Source organism: Mobula birostris, chromosome 11 (assembly GCF_030028105.1).
Source record: "Mobula birostris isolate sMobBir1 chromosome 11, sMobBir1.hap1, whole genome shotgun sequence".
In the NCBI taxonomy this organism is placed as follows: Eukaryota; Metazoa; Chordata; class Chondrichthyes; order Myliobatiformes; family Myliobatidae; genus Mobula; species Mobula birostris.
Genome location: NC_092380.1, coordinates 32,934,668 through 32,946,059, shown reverse-complemented (window position 1 = coordinate 32,946,059; position 11,392 = coordinate 32,934,668). Strand labels below are relative to the sequence as shown.

The 11,392-nt window shown below is 45.7% G+C and overlaps 1 protein-coding gene across 1 annotated transcript in view; it reads right to left on the bottom strand.

The window, feature by feature from the left end:
* Positions 1-1,463: 1,463 nt before the first annotated feature.
* LOC140205471 (paired box protein Pax-6-like) overlaps positions 1,464-11,392 on the bottom strand; it is a 29,120-nt gene continuing 19,191 nt past the window's right edge. Inside the window, exons 5-8 of the mRNA XM_072273079.1 lie at positions 7,579-7,729; positions 6,655-6,752; positions 4,359-4,515; positions 1,464-1,549 (exon numbers count right to left, since the gene is read on the bottom strand). Coding sequence (XP_072129180.1) covers positions 1,464-1,549; positions 4,359-4,515; positions 6,655-6,752; positions 7,579-7,729 — 492 coding nt within the window. The remainder of the gene's footprint in view (positions 1,550-4,358; positions 4,516-6,654; positions 6,753-7,578; positions 7,730-11,392) is intronic.

Sequence of the window (11,392 nt, the reverse complement as noted above, 5' to 3'; positions counted from 1 at the left end):
CTTGTAGTATTATACTGGTAAAGATGGCAAAGAGCATTGGTGCCAAAACACAGCCTTGTTTCATGCGGGTACTGTTGAGGAATGGGTCAGAGAGATCGCCGTTGTGTTTAACCTGACCACCTTGGCCTTCATGGAACTGCTGCAGGATGGGGAGGAATTTCAGGGGACAGCTGAGCTTCGACAGAACCTTCCGGAGACCATCAGAGCTTGAGACTATCAAAGGCCTTGATCAGATCAATGAACACTGCGTACAGTCCCATGCTCTATTCATGTCACTTCTCCTGTATCTGGCACAGGATGAAGATCATGTCGGAAGTGCTTCTGTTCGCTCTGAATCCGCGCTGACTCTCTGTGAGGTTGCCTTCGGCAATGGTAGGGATGATTCTGTCCAAAAGAATTCTGGTGAGCATCTTCCCAGCGGTGGACCGCAGGGTAACGCCTCTGTAGTTTGAGCAATCCAATTTCTCCCCTTTGTACTTGTACAGGGAGACAATTACAGCATTGCATAAGTCATTTGGGACTGAATCTTTACTCCCAACAGAGTGTGATCAGGTTTGTGAGTTTGCTCAGGAGAATGTCTCCACCCATTTTGTACACTCCCACTGGGATCCCATCAACGCCTGGGTCTTTACGGCAATTCAGCTTAGAAATAACGGCTTTGACCTTGTCCAGACTTGGCAGGCCATCAAGCTTAAGCCTGACCTCATGCTGGGGGAGTAATTTCAATGGATGCTTCTTGTACTTGATGATTAACCCCGAAAAGGCTCTCATAGTGCTTTGTCCATATGTGCTATAGACATGCACATATATATATATAGTCAGGGTGCCTAAGACTTTTGCACAGTACTGTAGTAATTTTATGTATTGCACTGCACTGTTGCTTTAATAAAAAACAAATTTCATGACATATGTGAGTGATGATAAACCTGATTCTGATATGGGTCTCTATTGTGGACTGAGAGTGGGAAGAGGGCAGGGAGAGAGGAATTATAGTTGGAAAAAGGGGAAGGGAGAGGGGAGCAAGCAGGTGGCATCAGAGAGACATTCAGTAATGATCAATAAACCAATAGCTTGGAATCGAATGACCTTGCCTGCACCCACGTCACACCCCCGCCCCTTGGCACTCCTTCTCTGCCACCTGTCCCACAGCCCTCCTGCAGTGCTCCACCCTCACCATTCCCAACATCTTTTGCTCCTGCCAGATTTACTCGATCTCCGTTCCATGTTGACAAATACAGTACTATGCAAAAGTCTTAATAGGCACCCAAACTATATATATGTGCCTGAGACTTTAGCACGGTCCTGTACATTAACAGCCTGTCAGTCCTGGTTACGCCAAAGGAGTTCCACTTTACTCAGCTGGGTGGATTCATATTGCACTGACACCTCTGAGCCACTGACGGCAGAATCTGGGGAGAACTCAACTTTGTCTTTGTGACTCATCGCTCTCCCTCCACCCCTCCTTACTGCAGCCGGGGCCAATACTGAGCCATCTCTTGGTCACCTCCGGGAACCTGAACTGGCACCGACATTCCAGGGGAGATGAGCCCTGTGTGAAAACACAAAATATATGAAATAAAACTAACACAGCCTGGAGAGTCATGACACATGAAAAAGAAAGTTCTGGGAATACTCAACAGGCCAATGAAGAGAGAAACAGAGTTAATGTCTCATGTTAATCATCTTTCGTGGAATGCCCTTGAATTACTGTTTGAAAATAATGTATCTTCATCATTCTCTAAGTTTAATTCATCATCATTGTTCTATGCCGTGCCATGCGATGTCGATGATTATGGTCTTTGATCATGATTGTTTTCGGCAAACTCTTCTACAGAAGTGGTTTGCCATTGCCTTCTTCTGGACAGTGTCATTACAAGACAGGTGACTCCAGCCATTATCAATACTCTTCAGAGATAGTCTGCCTGGCGTCAGTGGTCACATAACCAAGACTTGTTGCTCATACGACCATCCACCACCTGCTCCCATAGCTTCACATGATCCTGGTCATGGGGCTAAACAGCTGCTACACCCCGCCCAAGGGTGACCTGCAGGCTAGCGGAGGGAAAGAGTGTCTTAACACTTCCTTCGGTAGAGACGTACCTCCACCCTGCCAATTAATGAAGGAATCATTGTATTAACGAAGAAACTAATCCAGATTAATCAGTGATTACTCTGAATTAGTTCATTCATCATTACACCGTATGTATTGAGTCCTCTCAATGCTTTGATATTGGAAATTCCTTTCAAAAATCTGCTTGCTCCAATTTTGGGGTCTCTCAGTTACCCAGGATCTGGTGTTCAACACCATTCCAATAAGACAATGCAGAAAACCAAGACTACAGCCCAATTTTGTCCAACAATCATCTTCCACATCTTCTGTGTTACAAGCCATCGGTGGGTGGGGGCGAGGAGGTCCTGAGTGGATCTGGACTTGATTATGTTCCATTCTCCACTGACTGTATTTTGCTGGAGAAATAATCTTGCTGTAATTTGGAGACATTTCTGTCATTTCATCCTCTGGTTGTGTTGTCTGTAAGTCAAGGATCAAGGACCAACTCATTTGCCATGTTCATTTACTTACACGGGGAACTTGCTGGGCATGACATGCATCTAAAACAACATTCAACAATTATAAACAATAAAGATAGAGGCTAATTGACAGATATGGAATAAAATGAGCATCAATACATAAATATCAGCATGTATTTACAATGTAAACAGTATTGTAAAGTGATTTAAACTGTTTACAGTGCTTTGCAGTGACAGGATTAATACAAACAGATAGAGGAGGGTGGGACTTTCTAGAATGGTTGATCAGATAAACAGCCTGGGGGAAGAAGCTATTAAGAAAGTGTGAAGTTTTTGTTTTAGTAGTCCTAATCTAACAAAACTTGTCAACTCTGCGCCCGTGTTTTTCCGGCTTGGGATTCTTTTCTGTAATCAATGATTTCAAACAGACTCTGCAGTTCATTCCACAAATAGATTTTCAGATTGCTGCCGTGCACTACTTTCATCAACCCTGAGACTCTCCGGTGCCATACATTATTGAAACAGACTCTATACACTAGCAACACGCACAAAATGCTGGAGGAACTCAGCAGTCCAAGCAGCATCTAGGAAAAGAGTACAGTCGATGTTTCGGGCCGAAACCCTTCGGCAGGACACTTTTCCTAGACTCTGTCCCTGTCCCACATCCAGCTCACTGGTGACGATATGGGCACAGGGACCAATGAATAAACTTCCCATTGACTATAGTCTTGCAGCCGTATTTACATAGTGAGATCCCACAAACAGTATCAGATAATCTGTTTCGAGTGATAACGGTTGAGAAATATCCGTTAATCAGGAGACGAGTGAATTCCCTGTTCTTTGTCGGACGTGAGGCTGAGTAGATTAACATCATATCTACCTCTTAGACATTGGTGAGGCTGCAGCTAGAGCACCGCACACCGTCTTGGTTATTAAGATGAAAAGAATATAAAGAAGATCTACGAGAATGTCTCCACCTGAAACATCAATGGGTTATTTCTCTCCATGGATGCTGTTTGGCTCACTGAGTTTCTCTAGCATTTTGTGTACGTTGCTGAAGGCTTCCAGCATCTACAGAATCTCTTGTCTTTACAAGAATGCCATCAGTGCTCAAAGGTCTGAGTTATAGGAGAGGTTTGGCAGTCCGATGCTTCCTTTCTTGAAGCGTGGATACCAAGGGGAGAAACTGTGGAGTTGATAACATAATCTTTTTCCCAACAGGGAATAGGAATCAAAATCTAGCGGGAACAGGTTGAAGGAGAGTGGGTAAAATTTCTAGAGAGCTGATGGACAACTTCTTCACGTACACTGTAGGGAATGAGTTGCCAGAGGACGTGGTAGAGGCAGGTACATTAGGAAAGGTTTAGAGGGATCGGGGCCAAATGCAGACAAGTGGGACACCTTAGTGGAATACCTAGGCTGGCATGGACAAGTTGGGCCAAAAGGCCTGTTTCTATGCTGTATTAATCCCTGATTCTATGACTGTGGAATGGAGATCAGCTTGTGTACTCCAGAGCAGATAGAATTCACACCCAAAACTTTGCGATTCGACTCACGTGAATCCATCAGCTTGACAACAGCCTGCATTAGCTACACGAGGACACGTGTAGGATTACTGACATTGGTTCAGAAGTCTGAGGTTGTTAGTGTGAACAAGGTCACGTGCAATGCCTTCCAAGGCAGAATAGCATACAAATGCTCGTAACATAAACACAGAAACGACAGCCATATTATCAGCACGGGTTCATAACTCGCACTAAAGATGGTGTCCTGCTGAAGCCTGCATCATATCCATGCCACTTACGGCATCGACTGCTTTTGGCACTCACCTGTGGAGGTGGCGCCTGTAGTAGCCAGGGGCTGGGAGTTCAGGTGTGGCTGCATGTGGGGTGGCGTGTAAGTGTCATAGCTCCGCACCGTGACTGAAGGGCTGGCTGGAATTAGGCAGGAATATGACGAGGTTTGACTCGGAACCGGCTGGACAGGCTGCTGAAAGAAAACAAAGAGAGAAATATTCACTTTCAAGTGCAGACATCACAGATCCGAAACTATGCTAGATGTTTGGAACAAGTAACACAGTTGCCTTTGTGGAAAAACTGAAGGGACTGGAACAGAGATAAACAGCAGGAATACGGTTGGGACCGGGCTGTGCACTTTTCTCACTGCTGCCATCAGGAAGAAGGTACAGGAGTCTCAAGACTCACACCAGCTGGTTCAAGAACAGTTCCTACCCCTCAACCATCAGGCTCTTGAACAAAAGGAAATAACTACAACCATTTAAGGGCTCTGTTATATTGTTATTTCATGATAATTATTTATTGCTATTTATTTATTAACTACATTTGCACAGTTTGTTTATAGTTTACAGATCATATTTACAGTCACTGTTCTATAGACTTGGTAAGGATGCCCACAGAAAAAGAATCTCAGGCTTGTAGGTGGTGACATGTATGTACTCTGATAATCAATTTTACTTTGAACTTTTGAATTTCCAACTGAGGGAGTATCACACAGTCAGTATTGAGGGAGAGTCACTCTGTCAGTACTGAGGGATCTCAGACTCTCAGTACTGAGGGAGAGTTACACTGTCAGTACTGAGGGATCTCAAACTGTCGGTACTGAGGGATCTCACACTGTCAGTACTGAGGGATCTCAAACTGTCGGTACTGAGGGAGAGTCACACTCTCAAGTCAATTATGGGCTTGGTGGTCCTCTGAACAATGACCCCCCCCCCACCCTTCTCTCCAAACCTCCATTCTCGCGTTAGCAGGAATTTATCATCTGGCCAGCAGCAAACCAGTGTATGGTCACGGTCGTCCTTTGTGCCATTTCTTCAACAGTGTCACCTACCTTCTGTCATGTGAGTGAAGAGTTTACACATAGCAGTGGATAACATTTACAAATTGCTGGAGAATCTCAGCAGGTCAGCCATCATCTATGGCAATGGATAAACAGTCAACATTTCAGGCCAAGGCCTTTCATCAGTGCCTGACTTGCTGACCTCTCCAGCATTTTTTGTGTGTTACTGTGGATTTCCTGCATCTCTTGAGTTTATGAGATGGACAAGTCCATCGTTTACCAGTGGTATGGTCAGACCTTGGCTACTTTACACATCTCTCATCATTAAACACAGACAATATCTTGATCCGTGTCTCGGACACAGTCACATTGTCAAAATATCCAATGGCATGTCACTAGCCAGTGCAGGGACAGCTGAATCATGTACGTGTGCAAATTGTGACACAAAACAGGATAATTCATTGAATATCACACCTTTAGTAATGTTGGGCATCGTGAGAAGTCCCAATGGATCGTTATCTGTATGACGTGTCCCAGATATACATCAGCTTGCTTTGATTGAGGTAATCATGAAGAAGGCATGTCAGCAACTTTAGTTCGTTAGGAGTTTGAGGAGGTCTGGTCTGTCACCAAAGACTTTGGCAAATTTCTACAGATGTCCGGTGGAGAGCATTTTGGCTGGTTGCATCACCGTCTGGTCCAAGGCACAGGATCGTAAGAGGGTAGTGGACCCAGCCAGCTGCCTCCTGGCCACAACCCTCTCCACCGTCGAGGACATCTTCACGGCATCATGCCCTCTTCTTGTTACCACCCTCTGGGAAGAGGTAGAGGAGCCGGAAGACCCACACTGAATGATTTAGGAACAACTTCTCCTCCTCCACCATCAGATTTCTGAATGGTCTATGAACATTTCCTCATTCTTCATCCTTTCCACTATTTATTATTTTTGTAACTTATAGCATCTTTCTTTTTTGTGGGGAGGTGGGGCTGATGATCGAGCGGCCTTTCTTTTCTTTTCTAACTTGGTTCATAGCTACCCGGAGAATTGAAGAGTTTCAGAGTTGTATAATTCAACAATAAAATGAGCCTTTGAACCTTTTTACATCTTACACTGTGCTGCTGTCACAAAACAAGATATATGTAATATGTGATCCTGATTTGATCCCGTTCCCAATTCCATGTCCAACAGTAAGAACATTGATTGGAGCACTGAGGCACAGACCCAACTATACAAAGTGTCCACGTGGACCATAGACTTCCATCTATCCTGACGAGCTGCCAAGCAAGCTCAGTTGGCACCCTTCCATGTGCAAACGTAATTCTTACCTGGAGGGGGAGATTGTTTGCCATGGCAAAGGATGGCATTGGGGGAAGCCCGCTGTAACTGTTTGTCAAAGAGGCTTCATTCCTGCTCATCATTGGACCTGGGGTCAGGGAGGGGGTGAAGAAAATAACATTAGTATAAATATTCAATGCACTCAAGAGAGGGAAGACCTTCCACAACGCCATAAGCACTGTTTAGCTAATGATGTGGTTACTCCTGCAAGATAGGATCCACACTGGCTTGTTCATGCACAGAAAGTTCCAGAAATGGTTGGTTTTTAGTTGGTATCTGAGAGATAGATACAGGTGAGAGGCCATCTACTCCTCTTCAAAATGGCCCTGCGATTTTCTTTGCCTACCAGACAGGACACACAAGAGGCTGCAGATGCTGGAATCTAGATCTCAAACCAAGCTACTCGCGGCCAGAACAACGCTTTACAGCCTGTCCGCTGTTCAATTCCCTCCGCTGACTGTGGGTAGTTTGTACGTTGTCCCCATGACCCTGTGGGTTCGGAAGAGGAATGACAAATACGGGCTGGTCTGCACTATCCTTGCTATTTGATTTGACATAAACAATACATTTCACTGTATAGCTCGATGTAGATGTGACAAATTAAGCTAATCTTTCATCTTTAATCTGCTGGAAGAGCTCAGCAGGTCACACCTCACTTATGGAGGGAAATGGACAAGCAATGGTTTGGAGTCGAGTCCATTCATCTGGACTGCATTTTGAGAGCAGGTTGGGTCCTTGGCAAGAACATCTCATCCAAAAGGAGAATGAATCCGGCGGAGCGTAAAAGCAGCTATAAACAGCAGAATGCTGCTGTCATGATCACCCCCTCCCTTTACTCGCTCCCATTGCAAAGGCAGGCCTCCAGCTCAGAGGAGCACGCTCAGCAGGCCTAGAGCTTGAGCTGGTCTAATCACCTGAGGTGGTGGGCTGTGGGACTGGCTGGTACAGCGATGGCGAGAAGCTGCTGTTGATGGGGACGTGGCTCGGGCCGCTGCATGCCTGCCGGCGCTGGTTCCGGAGCTTCTCTTCCCTTCTCCACTTGGCACGGCGGTTCGAGAACCACACCTGGTCGGGGTGAGAAAGGCAGAGTAACACAAGGCCCCCAGTGAGCAGTCAGCCTCGTGGACATTGAGGTGAGAATGCCCTCTTCATATAACTGCATCAGGGACCCGAATACACACACTAACAGTCCAGCAACAGCTTCCTCCCTCCTGCCATCAGACTTCTGAACCCACGTACACTACCTCACTAATTCGGCTTTTTCTTGCTCTACTTCTTTCATTTTTCTATGTATTTCTTATTGTAATTTATAGTATATTTTATGTCTTGCACTGTACTGCTGCCACAAAACAAGAAATTTCACAACGTTCACTCAGTGGCCATTTTTATTTAGTACAGGAGGGAACTTATAAAGTGGCCACTGAGTGTATGTTCATGGTCTCCTGCTGCTGTGGCCCATCCACTTCAATGTTCAACACGTTGTGCATTTGGAGATGATCTTCTCCACACCACTGCTGTAATGTGCAGTTATTTAAGTTACTGTCACCTTCGACCAGTCTGGTCATTCTCCTCTGATCTCTTTGGAAAGTGGCAGATAGGGATGGGCAATCAATGCCCAGATCCCAAAAAGAACTTCAAAAATAAAGAGTTGAAGAAATTACACACTTCAACAACAGAATTAAATTTGTGTGTTTGTTATGTGCCATGTCATATGACTTGGGCGATCATGGTCGTTCCATGACCATGATTGTTCTTTGAAATTTTTCTACAGAATTAGTTTGCCATTGCCTTCTTCTGGACAGTGTCTTTACAAGAATGGGTGACCCCAGCCATTTTCAATACTCCTCAGAGATTATCTGCCTGCTGTCTGTGGTTGCATAACCAGAACTTGTGATATGCACTGACTGCTCATACGACCATCCACCACCTGTTCCCATGGCTTCACATGACCCTGGTTGGGGGGGGGGGGTGTTAAAAAGGTGCTACACCTTGCCCAGGGTGACCTGCAGGCAAGTGGAGGGAAGGCGCCTTATAGCTCCTTTGGTAGAGATGTATCTTGACCTGTCACCCAAAGAATTAAATTGCTCAGTTAATAAGGAAGAGGGCCGAGAATAAGTTGTAACATAGGTTAATCTGAAAAGGTTTAGCACACATTTGAATCATTCTTCACTGCTTTTTAAAACACTGGGGAACTGAGCGGATAGTTTTGAAGAGTGTTGATTGTTATAATATATGCTATATGGCAGACAATCTGTGCAATTAAGAATTGAAGACATTGATAACTAGAGTTGAGATGTAATGTTACAAGACCGCCCTTCGAGTATTGTACGCTGACACCAGAGACTGCAGTTACTGGAAATCTGGAGCCACGCACATGAAGTTGGAGACACTCAGTGGGTCAGGCAGCATCTGTGGATGGACAATCAACAATCGATATTTTAGGTTGAGACCCTTCATCTGGACTGGAAAGGAAGTGGGGGATAGAAAATATAAAATGCTGGGGTGGGGATGGAGCAAGAGCTGCCAAGTGATAGGTGGATCCAGGTGAGTAGGAATGATGTCGGAAGCTGGGAGGGGACAGGTAAGTCCAGGTGAGGGGGGGAGTGGGAATGATGTCAGAATCTGCAAGGTGACGGGTGAGGAGGGGAGTGGGAATGATGTCAGCAGCTGGGAGAGGACAGGTGGGTTCAGGTGAGGGGGGAGTGGGAATGATGTCAGAATCTGCAAGGTGACGGGTGAGGAGGGGAGTGGGAATGATGTCGGCAGCTGGGAGGTGACAGGTGGGTTCAGGTGAGCGGGGGAGTGGGAATGATGTCAGAATCTGCAAGGTGACGGGTGAGGAGGGGAGTGGGAATGATGTCAGCAGCTGGGAGAGGACAGGTGGGTTCAGGTGGGAAGGGGAGTGGGAATGATGTCGGAAGCTGGGAGGTGACAGGTGGGTTCAGGTGAGGGGGGAGTGGGAATGATGTCAGAATCTGCAAGGTGACGGGTGAGGAGGGGAGTGGGAATAATGTCAGAAGCTGGGAGAGGACAGGTGGGTTCAGGTGAGGGGGGGGAGTGGGAATGATGTCAGAATCTGCAAGGTGACGGGTGAGGAGGGGAGTGGGAATGATGTCGGCAGCTGGGAGAGGACAGGTGGGTTCAGGTGGGAAGGGGAGTGGGAATGATGTCGGAAGCTGGGAGAGGACAGGTGGGTTCAGGTGAGGGGGCGAGTGGGAATGATGTCAGAATCTGCAAGGTGACGGATGAGGAGGGGAGTGGGAATGATGTCGGAAGCTGGGAGAGGACAGGTGGAAGTTTTTATCTGCAGGTCTGGTCACTTGCATAAAGGACTGAGGAGGAGAATTATCTTCAATAGAGGCTGGTGAATCTTAGTAATTCTCTAGCCTGGGTCTCTGAGCAGACTCACTCATTGAGTTCATTTAAAAGAGAAATGGATAGATTTCTCGATAAGATGTGAATTGAGGTATTTAATGACAGAAAATCAGGCATGATCTTGTAGGACAGTGGAGCCAGATGGGGACATCCTTTTGCTAATTCCTACATGTTCTAGACGTTGGTAGGTGGAGAAGGGCAAAAATCTATAATAATCTCAATGAATGGTTGAACAGGGTGATCAACTACTTAACACTCTGACAGAGTCTGAGCAAAGTTTACTGCTTCTGAAGAAGAAGCTAATCAGTCCTATAGTACTGTGCAAAACTCTCGGGCACATGTAAAATAATTCTGTAAAGCGATGCTTTCAAAAATAATGAAATGAAAAGTTTCTAAATATCAAAAAATTACTATAAAGAGCAGTAAACAGTGAAAAACTAGATCAAATCAATATTTGGTGTGAAACACCCGTTCCCTTTTAAACTGTAACAATCTCTTAGATTCACTGTTGTGCAGTTTTATAAGAAAATTGACTAGTAGGTTGTTCCAAGCATCCTGGAGATTTTGCCACAGTTATTCTGCAGGCTTTGGCTATCTTGTTTGCTTCTGTCTCTCCAGGTGATCCCAGACAGCCTTGATGATGTTGAGGCCGGGGTTCTGCAGAGGCCATCCCATCTGAAACCATATAAAAAATCTAGGGCACCTAAGATTTTGTACAATGCTGCATTTCTCCTCTTTCCTCATATTGTTGTAATGCTTCCCGATTCCAATTCCCTTTCGGCTGCATCCATCTCCCCCGGGCAGCGTATCACGGATTATAAACCAAAATCACTTACATCAAAGTTCATTTATTATCGAAGTATGTATACATTATACAGTCTTAAGATTCATCTCCTTACAGGCAGCCACAAAACAAAGAACCCATTGAAAAAAAGACTGCCAAAACAGAGGAGAAAAGGCACACAACCCGTGCAAATAATAAAAGCAAACGAACAACATTCAGAACTGAAGCTTTAAGACACGGAGCCAGGCATCACTGCAGCCAAAGCAGACCACAGCCTCAGTTCAGCACAGAGCTGAGTAAACGTCTTGGAACAGCAAGCAGAACCAGGCAGAAGCAGCCCGTCCCTCACCTGCAGTCCCGACACCCTGGCCTTTTCAATCTAGCCCAGCACTTTAAACATTGGGTCAGTCCTCGCTCTCGGACTGCTCAAGGGCCTGGATCCCACCACCACAACTCAAACCGTAGCCAAACTTTACACTTCAATCAGACATCGTGACTTCCTCATTCCCACCTCCACCTCTGCTTGCCTCGACCATGCATTGCATGGTACATTTAATATGGGGGGTGTT